The following is a 14,219-nucleotide window of genomic DNA, read 5'->3' as shown; positions in this document are numbered from 1 at the left end:
TCCTAAAAAGCAATTGGTCTCTGACTCCTGAGTTTCCAGAGATAACTTGTGTATTCTCAAGGCTAATAGAATTACCTGACATATGTTAATAATAAATGTACTAAGTGACCTATTAAATATAAAAACTTTGAAGTTAGTTAATTCGCATCCGACCATTCTCACGTTGAAAAGAAAATTTTTAAAGTGATTAAGAAACTTTTCAATTATGCTGGCATTTTCAATCTTTGTCTACTCAATATTCTGAGGATTCCATGGGTAATGTCATCTTTCCTACGAAGAGAACTTTCCTCAAGATCTAACCTTGTTGTCTTCAGGACCCCTTCATTCCCCAAAAGGGAAAAAAGGAATATAGTATTTTCCAGCATCATTTAGAATCCTAGCAGTGTAAATTAGCATATTCGGTTCTGGAAGAATTCTGACAAGAACAATGAAATTGTTTTTCGGTTGCGGCAATTTGGGGGATTACGATTCTAACAATCCATCACTAGCAACAAACCGTAAAAGAAAAAAATTCTTTAGAGGGTCTCTAGTTTTAAGATAGCCCTAAATACATTGGCAGAAAAACGAAGGTTTTAAAGCATAAAATCAAAGTTCAGGAAAGACCAGATTACTTCTAAACAGGCTGAAAATGTTTCCAATCCGTGACAGCTGCACCGCTTACCTGCTCCAGCACATCCAATTTTAACTCCAGCTTGCTGAGAACCACGTCTCCACCCCATAGCGAAAGCTGTAGATCTGACGGCTTTAAGTTCTTGATGTAGCGATTCACATAGCTCATTAAAATAGGAGTCACATACGACTCCAGCATCTTTTAAGGTACACAGGAGTCACAAAGTCAGAAGCTGAAAGGAAGTAAAGACAGAAACAAGAGAGGGAATTAAGTATGTGGTGCATTTCCTTAGGGAAAAAAGCATTTCTCAGGAAGGGGTGTAGAGGCCGAAAACCAAGAGCCCCACCCCCCCCAACCCCCCACCACCAAAGCGGCCGCTCGCCTTCTCCCAGAAGCAGAGAAAACTCAAGTGGGCTTTACAGCAGCGCCTTCCTCATTAGAACAACTCCCCTCAACCCGCCCGGCGAGCAGCGGGAGGAGGAGCCGGTGGTGAACCTGAAGAAAGCTGGTCCCGGCAGTGGGAACTGAAGGGAGGCCGGGGTCGCCTTCGGCCACTGCAGCCCTTTAGCCAGCCCAGCCGCCGCGGAGGCCCTCGGCCCCCGGAACCCAGCCGCATGTACCGCCGAGGAACCAGGCCGGCTTCCCGCCTCTACCCGTCTTGCGCCCTCGGCTGACATTCACGCCCAAGCGTACCGTGGCGTCTCCTCCACCTCCCGGTACCTGGCACCCGCCTCCGGAGGCGGCGCAGTGCCCTTACCGCGCCACTTCCGGGTGCGCGGCGCTCGGTGCTCGGAACGAACTGTTCCGCCCCCTGCTCGCACTCGACGCCGAGGTAGGACCGGGGTTCTCAGACCCTAGACGCCGTGCAGTGCGTCTTCTAGGAGGGGACACCCTCGCTCCGCCAGCCCGCGCCTCCGCTCCGACCCCACTGGTGGTCGGACCAAGCTCTAGGAAGTGAGCGGGAGAGGTGGGCGGACCCGTAAAGTGGAGACACCGGAGATCCGGAAGTGGCGCTGCGGGAAGACAGTCGCTTAGGTGGAGATGGATTCCAAATGAGGAAGTGCAGAGGGCCAGAGGTCCGATGAGGAGGAAGAAAGCGGGTCGTGGTCTTGAAAGCCCTCAGAACCAAGTGGTTTTCGTTTCTCTCTGGAAACGGAAGGGCTGGCGAGAACTTCGGTTCGGTGGGCAGAGCAATAGCAATAAGACTGCTGGTGGGGAAGGGGGTGAATTTAGATCGAAAGCTTCTTTTGCCGGAGGAAAGGAGAAATGGAAAGAATTAGGGTGTGGTGTAGGGGAGAGCGTTTTGACCAAAGGTGTAGACCAGCTTTGGCGTACTTTTTAATACTTTAGCGAAGAAGTGGTTATGCTTACATTTGTGCGGGGGGAAAATAGAAAATCGTGGCGGTCTATTGGACTGCAGTTGATACAAGCAACTGTAGAAAGGGGTATGAATAGCAGAAGGCAGAAATGAGACTACGGAGGAAAAGGAGACTTAGAGAAAGCGAAAAGCAATAGCTGAGAGAGAATGAATTCAAAGAGTCGGTGCTGGTTATATTAAGCTGAAATGAATGTATAAAATACTACCTTTCCTTCTAGTGCCTTGAAAGCTGACACAGGCAACAAACTTAAACACATAACACCTGGTAAACACCCAAATACTGGGCTTAAAGGGATAGCATAGGACATGCTGCCTAATTTTTGACCAATGTTTACTATTTTTAGTAACTTCTGAAGACACCTACCACTGCATATTGAAAACAGACTTAAACCTTATAAAGTAATTAAAACATCCATCCGTGTTCTCGTTGCATTGAAAAGACTTTGTAAATACGTTCCTAAAAAAACTACTGAAAGTCAAGATTTCTTCAAAGTTTCAGAAACTGCAGTAGGAAAGAGGCAAAGGTGAGGGTGCCAAGGTGTTGAGATCTGTTTTGTTAATGAAAATAAGGAACTAAGTTTCAAAAAGAAACGACAGGGGCGGGGGGTGGGGGGGAAGGAGTTGAAAAAGGGAAAAGGAAGCAGCTAATGCTAATTCAGAGCAATTGTCCTCTCACAAAAAGCCTTCACGAAAAACCCAAGTAACTCGCATCTTATTAAAGCCTACTAAATCAGTCAAGTAAATTATCCAAGTAATATCTTAGTTATCTGCTTCACTTAAAAAGTGAAGGGGTTGAAGTCATGACTCAGAAGTTTTAATATAAATGGTTCAACTAATTGTATGAAACTCCTAGGAAGTCTAGAGCAGGAGCGCCAAGCCTCCTTATTTTTCTAAGGAAAGAAAAAGGGCTTAATCTTATTTGTGTGGCAATTTAACAAATCAGACCAATGTATTAGAATAAATTAGCCAGATATTTTTAATAGATTTTTACTGTGCTGTATAAACAAAATAATATCCAATCATGGAATAATATTAAACATTTTTTGTTTTATTATGCCATTTTTCTCTTGGAGCCAACAAAAGAAAATTGCCAAATTCCTGCCTTGGAAAAATTATTTAGGCACTGATTTTTTTCCTTTCGTTTTAAGAATCAAAAAATAGTGGTTTTCAACCTGTTCTGCTGTGCCCTGTTTTATAAGCAGTCGAGATACATTTCATTCCTTTTCACTAATATATTTCCAAAATTGCTGTTTTTTTGGTCAAATAAACAGCCCTTCCCAGATCTCCTACTGTTATGTTTTTTTATTGAGAGAGATTCCCTCCCTAAAAAAATATTTTTAAGTCTTAATAAGCCTTTGAGGCAGGATGGCTATATAGGCAGTAGTTCTCCAGGGTGAGGTGAAATTTTTTGCTTTTTTTAATTAACTTTATTTTTTTAGAGCAGTTACAGGTTCATGAAAAAATTGAGCTGAAAGTACAGAGTTCCCATATAACCTCTGCCCCCACACATGTAAAACCTTCTCCATTATTGACATCCCCCACCAGAGTGACATTGATGAATCTACATTGACATACCATTATAACTCAACATCTATAGTTTACATTAGGGTTCACTCTTGTACTTCCTATGGATGTTGTATACCAGTAAAAATTCCTTAGCGAAGAGGAGTTGAGCAATATCCCAGAGTTGAAAACGCCATTTACTCTAGCACTTCCACTTGTAAGTAATACAGTGAAAGACTTGCATATGTGAACAAGGAGACAAGCTTAACAGTATTTTGCAGCAACATTTGTAGTAGTAAAACAGTGCAAACAATTGAAGTATAACAGGAAAAATGTGGTATATTCATATAATGAAATATTATTAATGAAAATAGAGCTATGACTTTCAAATGTTTTATTCAGTTAGAAATATAGTTTACACCATGACTCAGCTTATATATAAAAAGAAAGAGCACTTTCACAAACCTATACTTAAAAATTGAGTACATGTGGTGTATTCTATTTTCGTTATTCTGTTTCTTTTTTCTAAAATAGTTCATGACCTACCAAATTAATGTGACCTGCTAATGGTTTGCAATTTGGTCTACCAAAAAAAACTGAACAAAGTTATATATTTACCAATATCCAAAAAATAAAACATAGAGAAAATAACAAATATAGCATATCACATATATAATATATATACATATACATACATATGGCATTCCAAGAAATATATGGCCACATATTAAGACAGCTACATATATATTGAGTTAGCCAAAAAGTTCCTTTGGTTTTTAAGTAGAAATGAAAGAAGGCAATTATCCTTCAATAAAAAAATGAAAAAAAAATAAAAGATATTTTTCATCTTCACCATGAACTTTATTGAACAATGCACACTGTTTTGCTTCACTATCTTCTGCCATTTTTCAGGCAGCTTCATAATTCCATCTTCCCAAAACTTTCTATCATTTTGAACAAAAAAACTCTTCTTTTGGCAATGCCTTTGGCAGTCTTCCAGGGAAATGAAATTTTATCCATTAAAGGAATTTTGTAAAAACTGAAAAAAATGGAAACCCAAAGGTGCAATTTCTGGTGAATACAGTGGATAAATCAGAACTTCCCAGGCAACTTTTTGCCTGGTCATCAAAGAAACATGCATTGTTGGGGTATTCTGATGGAAGATTATGTGTTTTCTGCTGAATAATTCCAGACGCTTTTTGTCAAGTATTGCCTTCAGTTGGTCTAATTGTGAGTAGTTCTTGTTGGAATTAATCATTTGGATTCCCAGACACTGTTAATAGAGGACAGCCTTCCAATCCCACCATATACACATCACCTTCTTTGACTGCAGGTCAGGTTTTGGTGTGGTTGGTGCTAATTCATTTCTCTTGCCCCACAATCTCTTCCATTCCACACGATTGTACAGTATTCACTTATCATCACCCATCACAATTTGTTTTAAAAATGGAACATTTTTGTTACACTTAAGTACAGAACTGCATGCAGAAATATAATCAAGAGGGTTCTTTTCATTTAACTTATGTGGAACCCAAAAATCAAAGTGATGAATATAACCAAGCTGGTGCACTCGATCTGGATATTTGAGTATGTCTCTGCATGGTGTAACATTGATTACAATTATTTGTAATCACAATTGTTCACAATTGTTCACAATTAATGTCTGGACTCGATCACTATCAACTTCAACCATTCTACATGGTCTACCTGATCGTGGAGCATTGTCCAGCTAGATATCTCCAACACAAAACTTCACAAACCTTTTTTTTTTTTTTTTTTTGCTGCTATAAGCTTTATTGTTTCCATTTGGTCCAAGGCTTGGAAGAGGGCTCCATAGTGTTAAAAAGCTGCTTAGTGTCAGCAAAGAGAGGCTTCAGGCAGAAGCCCTAACATTAGGGGGTCTCCTCAAAGGTCACTGGGCTCCAGAGGTTCCGAATCATACTTGAGGGTGAGCCTTTCAAAGAGATATTGTCCAACCCAACCTGGGAACCAGCTGGACTGCAGAGGTTGGTCAGGTGGTCACCCATCTTCTTGATGAATTTCACCTCCTCATTTAGCAAGTGGCTCTCCAAAAATTCACAGATGTGGGGGTCTGCTTGGGTAGACCCTGGCCATGAAGTTCCAAAAGGGCCTGGTTAAGGTTCTTCTCCTTGAAAAGGGCAGCTTCCGTAGAGTCCTGGCTTTTACCCAACTCTTCTTGAAATGCTTCTGCACATTGGCCACCATGCTGGTTTTGCATTTTCAAGAGACGCTCTGCACCCTCCTGCATCTCCTTGGCTAATTCATGGAAAAAGTGGCCTACACCCTCCAGAACCACATTGTCCTGGTTGAAATACAAGCTCAGAGACAAGTATGTATAGCAGGCCCGCAGATGCATTTTGACCAGGCAGTTGATGGCTGCCTCCACCTCAGTGAAATAATTCTGATGAATCTTGGAGTTCATGGTTGATCCTAAGGAGTTAAGCTCAAAAAATGGTGTTTCCGGTCTTGATGTTTGCAGACAGCTTAATGGCTGATTGCAAAGATTGCAACCAGAGAAAAGGTTGGAAGGTGGTCAGAGGCTGGAGCAAGAGGCGTCCCTGAGTCTGTTCCATCCAAGCGCTGCTGAAGGAAGAGAGAGCCGAGGGACCACTGATTGCACTGCCCACAAACCTCTTTTGAAATGTTCAGTCAGTCACAGCACCTTCTCAATACACTGCACAAATCTTTTTTAGTGTGCTTCTGTTGCATTTATTATTTGTTTGAAATGAGAAAGCATAAGGTCCCAAAAATGTTTATTTTACTCCATCATCATTATTAAAATGGCTACACAAAAATTCACCAATTTTGATAACTTTTTTTTAAATACATGCTGATATGATATCTGTTTATAATACAATCTAGTGAAATTGTTTTGAATGAAGTTAAAGACAATTAAGCACTACTAGAGCCACCTTATGAAAAACTGAATGAATCTTTTCACCAACCCAATATTTATAAATAGTATTAAATATTTTGATGACACAGAGAAACACCAAATTAAGGATGGTAATTATTTCTGAAGAAGAAGAGATGGAAGAATAAAGCAGAGGAAGGGAATACAAAGTATTTCCAACTCTAGCAGTAATTTTTTTAATAATGCAAAATTTAATATTTGAGAGTTAGGATGTAAGTACATAGGCGTTTTTGTATTTTTCTGTTATTGTTGTTCAGTCACTAAGTTGTGTCCAACTCTTTGCAACCCCGTGGACTGCAGCATGACAGGCTTCCCTGTCCTTCACTATCTCCCTGAGTTTGCTTAAACTCATGTCCATTGAGTCAGTGATGCCATCCAACCATCTCAGCCTCTGTCACCCCCTTCTCCTGCCTTCAATCAACATCACTGTCTTTTTCAATGAGTCAGCTTGTCACATCAGGAGACCACAGTATTGGAGCTTCAGTTTTAGCATCAGTCCTTCCAATGAATATTCAGGGTTGATTTCCTTTAGGATTGACTGGTTTGATCTCCTTGTAGTCCAAAAGACTCTCAAGAGTCTTCTCCAACACCACAGTTTGAAAGCACCAATTCTTTGATGCTCAGCCTTCTTTATGGTCCAACTCTTACATCTGTACATGACTACTGAAAAAAACCATAGCTTTGACAATATGGACCTTTGTCGGCAAAGTGATGTCTCTGCTTTTTAGTACGTTGTATAGGCGTGTCGTAGCTTTTCTTCCAAGGAGCAAGCGTCTTTTGATTTCATGGCTGCAGTCACCATCCACAGTGATTTTGGAGCCCAAGAAAATAAAATCTGCCACTGTTAACATTTTTCTGCATCTATTTGCCATGAAGTGATGGGGCCAGATTAATGCCATGATCTTAGTTTTTTAAATGTTGAGTTTTAAGCCAGCTTTTTCAATCTCCTCTTTCACCTTCATCAAGAGGCTCTTTAGTTTCTCTTCACTTTCTGCCATTAGGGTGGTGTCATCTGCATATCTGAGGTTGTTATTTCTCCCAGCAGTCTTGATTTCACATGGCATTTCACATGGTGTACTCTGCATATAAGTTAAATAAGCAGGATAACAATATACAATCTTGACACACTTCTTTCCCTATTTTGAACCAGTCCATTGTTCCATGTCCAGTTTTAACTTGCTTCTTGACCTGCATAAAGGTTTCTCAGGAGGTAGGTGAGGTGGTCTGAGATGGTATTCCCATCTCTTTAAGAATTTTCCAGTCCGTTGTGATCCACACAGTCAAAGGCTTTAGTGTAGCCAGTGAAGCAGAAATAGATGTTTTTTTGGAATTCTCTTGCTTTTCCTATGATCCAGCGGATGTTGGCAATTTGATCTCTGGTCTTTCCGCCTTTTCTAAACCCAGCTTTTACATCTGGAAGTTCTCGGTTCACATACTGTTGAAGACTAGCTTGAAGGATTTCAAGCACTACCTTGCTAGCATATGAAATGAATGCAATGGTATGGTAGTTTGAACATTCTTTGGCATTGCCCTTCTTTGAGACAGGAATGAATATTGACCTTATCCAGCCCTGTGGCCATTGCTGAGTTTTCCAAATTTGCTTGCTTATTGAGTATAGCACTTGTATTTTTATATATGCACAAAATATTTTATAATAAAATATTAATCAATTAGACCAATATTTCTCAACTTTGTATCATATCTTCAAAAATCATAAAGCTTACTTTTTCTAAGAAATTATATATCTTCAGACACTGATTATCTTAATCATTTAAATTTTAAAGAAATAAAAGTTTTAGTCATATATTAGGGGCTATCTTAAGGATATCCTATTTTTCCAGGGTAATTAATAGTGATAATAGGGATAGTGAGCCGCATGGTGGCCCCACAAAAGATATGACCACATCCTAATTCTCAGAACCTGTGAATATTATCTTGATATTAATAGTAGTACAGTACTTAAAAAATTGAATATTACCTTATATAGCAAAATATGTGATTAAGAATTTGGAGAAGAAAAGCTTTCTCCTAGATTTTACGGTGGTTTTAAATCCAGTGACAACTGTCCTTATAAGAGTGAGATAAAGGAAGATAACACAGACAGAAAAGGAGAAGGCAATGTGATTACAGAGTCTGGAGTGACGCAACTCTGAGTCAAGAATGCCAAGAACCACCAGAGATGAAAGAAGTAGAAATAGATTCTTCCCCTACAGCCTCCAGAGAGATTGCAACCCCGCTGGCACCTTGACATTTGACTTCTGCCTCTGGAACTACAAGAGAATAAATTGTGTTGTTTTATACCACTCAGTTTGCAGTAATCTGTTACAGCAACCACCGGAAACTAATACCCTAGGTCAGAATGACAAGGGAGACAGTCTTCATGTAACAGGAAGATTAACCCTGAGCCAGCAGAATATAAGTTAAAAGTCTTATCTTGAAAGGCCAAAAGACTTAAGACAGAAAGGCAATGGGGACTCTTTTACAGAGAAAGACTGGTTATCTCTCCATGATGTCAGGATTTTATGATAATTAAATAATTGAAACATTCCTTCCAATATGTTAGGAAGCAAACTTGAGAGGAAATATATATGGTGTTGTGATTTTAAAGGAAAGCTATATCCAGAAACCTGATTATGGGCTTAACACTTCCTTTCCTAAATCAACAAAATATAAGATCCTTAAAATCTTTTTATGCACTAACTTCCTTGTTGGTTGCACTGGTTTTTAAAAATGTCCACAAATTCTTTAATAGTGCCCCCTTCTAAAGGTGGAGTCTAATTCCCCTTCAAGTATGGGTTGTATCTAGTGACTCACTTTTAAGTCATTTGAGGAGGCAGAAGGGACAATATGTGATTTCTGAAATTAGAACAAAAAAGCCATTGTGACTTCTTCCTTGCTCTTTGCATTATTTGCTCTGGGAGAAGCCAGCTACCATGACATGAGAATGCTCAAGCTTCACTAGGGAGACGTTCACATGGTGAGAAACTGAGGGCTTCTGCCAAAGGCAAGGGTGAAATCGGGGTTTTCTGTCAACAGTCAGCCTTAAGATCACAGCCCTTGCTGACATCTTAACTGCAACTTCATGAGAGATCTTGAGTAAGAAGGACCAGGCTAGGCTCTCCTAAATTCCTAAACCATAGCAGAAATTGTGAGATAATAAATGTATATTATTTTAATCTGCTAGATTTGGGGACAATTTCTTACACAACAACAAGCAACTAAAACATTGACACACCTTCCAAATAAAATACGTCAAGGCTGTATATTGTCACCCTGCTTATTTAACTGCATTATTATTAATGCAGAGTACATCATGCGAAATACCAGGGTGGATGAAGCACAAGCTGGAATCAAGACTGCCAGGAGAAATATCAATAACCTCAGATATGCAGATGACATCACCCTTACGGCAGAAAGTGAAGAGGAACTAAAGAGCCTCTTGATAAAGGTGAAAGAGGAGAGTGAAAAAGCTGACTTAAAACTTAACATCCAAAAGACTAAGATCATGACATCCAGTCCCATCACTTCATAGCAAACAGATGGGGAAACAATGGAAACAGAGACAGACTTTATTTTCTTGGGCTCCAAAATCATTGCAGATGGTGACTGCAGCCATGAAATTAAGACACTTGCTCCTTGGAAGAAAAGCTACGACAAATCTAGACAGTGTATTAAAAAGCAGAGACGTTACTTTGCTGATAAAGGTCCAAATAGTCAAAGCTATGGTTTTTCCAGTAGTCATGTACAGATGTGAGAGTTGAACCATAAAGAAAGCTGAGCACCAAAGAACTGATGCTTTTGAACTGTGGTGTTGGAGAAAACTCTTGAGAGTCCCTTGGAAAGCAAGGAGATCAAACCAGTCATTCCTAAAAGAAACCAGTCCTGAATATTCATTGGAAGGACTGATGCTGAAGCTCCAATACTTTGGCTACCTGATGCAAAGAACTGATTCATTGGGAAAGACCCTGGTGCTGGGAAAGACTGAAGGCAGGAGAAGCAGCAGACAACAAAGGACGAGATGGTTGGATGGCATCACTGACTCGATGGACATGAGTTTCAGCAATCTCTGGGTGATGATGAAGGACAGGGAAGCCTGGTATGCTACAGTCCATGGGGTTGCAAAGAGTCGGACATGACTGAGCAACTGAACAATAATGATACAACCCAGACATTCTACTTGTAAGTAGTTACCAAAGAGAAATACAGAATTAGTCTACAAAAAGATTTGTACAAAAGTGCTTAAACAGGATCATCTGAAATATCTCAGATCATTTGAATGATTATTTGTAATTGTAATGGATAAGCAAATTGTGATACAGACATACTATGGAATACTATTCAACACTAAATTAAGTAACTTCTTAATACATGCAACAACATGGAAAAAAATCAAAGTAATTATGCTGAGTGAAATAACCCACACAAAAAGTGTAACACTGTATTATTCCACTAATATAAAATTCTAGAAAATGTAAACTAATGCTTAGTGACAGAAATTAGATCAGTGGGTACAGTCAGACAGGGTTGTGGAGTTGCATAGGACAACAGAAGAGCATGTGGAGGCTTCTGAAATGAAAATGTTTATTTTCTTAATTATGGTGATGAATTTATAGATTTACACATATTTTAGAATTCATATTATAAATTTTAAATATATGCAGTGCATTGTACATCAATGATATCTAACAAATCTGTTTTTTAAATATAAATAAGTTATATTTATACATACCTAGCTAGCCTAGAAAAAGTCCATGTCATAGCAGCATTATTCATAACATGTGAATGGCAGAAACAATCCAGATGTCTATCAATCAATGGATAAATAATAAAATAAGATATATCCATATAGTGGAGTATTATCTAGCAATAAAAGTTATACTACTTAGTAATAAAAGAAGTACTAATATAAACACCATGCATGCCTAGAGCTCAATGCTTGCTCAGAAAAGACCTGAGTGAGCCCTAAGCTTGCACCTCTGGCTGATCTTTTGGGTCTACACAAGCAGAAAGTAAAACTAAGGCAGAATTAGGTGAACTGTGTAAGCACTGAAGGATTGCTTACAGTCAATCTGCTCAGAGTTAGTCTATAAAAACAAGGAAAGAGCATGTGTGTTTTTTTTCCCTTTTTGGCTCCAGCTACTTAGGGAAATCTCTTTCAGGTCACTGACTGACCACTAAGATAATGCAATAGAGACTCAGTAACCACACACAAATAAGAAATACAATCTTTCCAAAAAGAGTATGGGAAAGTCACTAAACTAGTGGATGATTGTAGCCACAAGAGTGAACTCTGGGGAGGAGGGTAAATTTGTTTTCCAGAGTTACAATATCAAAATGTTCAGTTTTTGACAAAAAAAAAACAAACCCACAAGGTATACAGAACAGTAAAGTATGGCCCATTCATTGGAAAGAAAGTAACAGAAACATTCACTGAGGAAGCCTAGGCATACTAGGCAGAGACTTAAAGTCAGCTATCTTAAATATACTCAAAAGTTAAAAGAACCATGGGCAAAGAACTAAACAGAAGCAAGAGAACAATATATGAATATAAAATATCAATGAGAGTCGAAAATTATAAAAAGAAACCCAATAGAAATTTTGGAGCTAAGAAGTATAGTAGCTAAAATGAAATTCACTAGAGGTAAGGTTAAGAGCAGACTTGAATAGGCAGAATAAAGATCAGAAAACTTGAAGATAAGACAACTGAAATTATCCCATCTGTGGAGCAGAATGAAAAAAAAAAAGAACCAAAGGAACTTGTGAGACATCATTAACTATTTCATTATGTGGGAGTCCCAGGAAAGAAAGGGACAGAAAGAGTATTTGAAGAAATAATGGCCAAGGACTGCCCAAATTTAATGAAAAACACGAATCTATACATTGCAGAAGCTCAACAAACTACAAAGGATAAAGTCAAAGAGATTTACACCAGGACATATTATAATAAAACTGTCAAAAAATTGCTGAGAGACCCAGCAAGCACCAAAAGTGACATGTACAAAGGCTCCTTAAAAAGATTAACAACCTATTCTCATCAGAAACCATGGTAGCCAGAAGGCAGTTGGATAACATATTTTAAATGTTCAAAGGAAAAAAAAAACTGTGACTCTTAAAATTTTATATCTGGCAAATCTATTCTTCAAAAAATAAGGGAGAATTAAGACATTCTAGATAAAAGCTGAGGGAATTCACTGCCAATAAATGAGCATTATAAGAAATGCTACTTGTGTTATTGTGTTTATTTATTCATATGCTATTAATAAATAAGGTATGCTTATTCATATTCTTTATTCATATGGCTTTTTGTGTTATTGTCTAACATCAGAGAAATGAAATGTCATTAGACAATAACATAGAAAGGCATATGAACAAAGCAAAGATGCCAGCAGAGAACTACAAAAGTAAATGGAAAAGCCAGAATTATAATATTTTTGGTTTGTAAATCTTCTTTTGTTTCTTACGATTTAAAAGACAAATGAATAAAATCATTTGTTTATATACTATTTCTAAGTATATGTTAATAGGCAATAGTATAATGATACAATTTGTGACAACAGCAAAATAAAATGGGGAGGCAAAGCTATATGGTAGCAGAGTTTTTTATTCTATTGAACCTAAGTTGGTATACATTGAAACTAGATTGTTACAAATTTAGGTGTTATCTGGAAGCTCTAACATAACTAGTATGAAAATAACCAAGAAATATATGGAAAAAAGGAATTAAAAGATATGATAGAAGAACTCAATATCAATTAAGCATAAATTAAGGCAGTATTTGTGTTTTAAGGAACAAAGAATATATATAAAACATAAAGGAAATGAACAGCAAAATGACAGAAATAAATCCATTCTTTATCATTATTACCTGAAATGTAAACAGATTAAATCCACAAATTAAAAGACAGAGATAGGCTGAATGAGTTTTAAAAAGAAAAGCATGATCCAACTATATGCTGTCTACAAGAAACTCAATTTAGATCCACAGACACAAATAGACTAAAAATGAAAAAGCGGAAAAAGATATTAAATGCAAATGGTAACTAAAAGAGATCTCAGATGTCTATACTAACAGACACGATACTAGTTAAAGATTATGATAAAAGACAAAGATGAACAGTATATATTGCTACAAGGGTCAACTGATTAAGAAAATAGAATAATTTCATCCTGTAAAAAAGCAAAAGCAGGTGTTCACAAATGGAAAGACCTAATATTATTAATACTGTTAGGAAAACAATACCACCCAAAACAATATACAGATTCAATGTGAGATCAGATCAGTCGCTCAGTCGTGTCCGACTCTTTACGACCCCATGAATTGCAGCACACCAGGCCTCCCTGTCCATCACCAACTCCCGGAGTTCACTGAGACTCATGTCCATCGAGTCAGTGATGCCATCCAGCCATCTCATCCTCTGTCGTCTCCTTCTCCTCTTGCCCCCAATCCCTCCCAGCATCAGAGTCTTTTCCAGTGAGTCAACTCTTCGCATGAGGTGGCCAAAGTACTGGAGTTTCAGCTTTAGCATCATTCCTTCCAAAGAAATCCCAGGGCTGATCTCCTTCAGAATGGACTGGTTGGATCTCCTTGCAGTCTAAGGGACTCTCAAGAGTCTTCTCCAACAACACAGTTCAAAAGCATCAATTCTTTGGTGCTCAGCCTTCTTCACAGTCCAACTCTCACATCCATACATGACCACAGGAAAAACCATAGCCTTGACTAGACGGACCTTTGTTGGCAAAGTAATGTCTCTGCTTTTGAATGTGCTCTCTGGGTTGGTCATAACTTTCCTTCC

General features: G+C 38.4%; 1 protein-coding gene and 1 pseudogene across 26 annotated transcripts in view; both read right to left on the bottom strand.

Moving 5' to 3' along the window:
- VPS13B (vacuolar protein sorting 13 homolog B) overlaps positions 1-14,219 on the bottom strand; it is an 848,142-nt gene that overhangs the window by 821,972 nt on the left and 11,951 nt on the right. For 4 of the 26 annotated variants that reach the window (XM_025264769.3, XM_025264764.3, XM_025264768.3 and 1 more), the window contains exons 1-2: positions 1,304-1,846; positions 662-842 (exon numbers count right to left, since the gene is read on the bottom strand). In XM_025264769.3, coding sequence (XP_025120554.3) covers positions 662-808 — 147 coding nt within the window. In that variant the 5' untranslated portion in view covers positions 809-842; positions 1,304-1,846. Of the gene's footprint in view, positions 1-661; positions 843-992; positions 1,253-1,303; positions 1,849-14,219 lie in introns of those variants that run through there. The other 22 variants (XM_045162734.1, XM_025264777.3, XM_044928335.2 and 19 more) reach the window with 16 other exon arrangements.
- Positions 3,067-6,476, bottom strand: LOC123329347 (annotated as a pseudogene).

The sequence above is a fragment of the Bubalus bubalis genome, chromosome 15, assembly GCF_019923935.1.
Source record: "Bubalus bubalis isolate 160015118507 breed Murrah chromosome 15, NDDB_SH_1, whole genome shotgun sequence".
NCBI classification, from domain to species: domain Eukaryota; kingdom Metazoa; phylum Chordata; class Mammalia; order Artiodactyla; family Bovidae; genus Bubalus; species Bubalus bubalis.
Note: the sequence above shows the minus strand (reverse complement) of the source record. Positions and strands in the feature narration are given on the sequence as shown.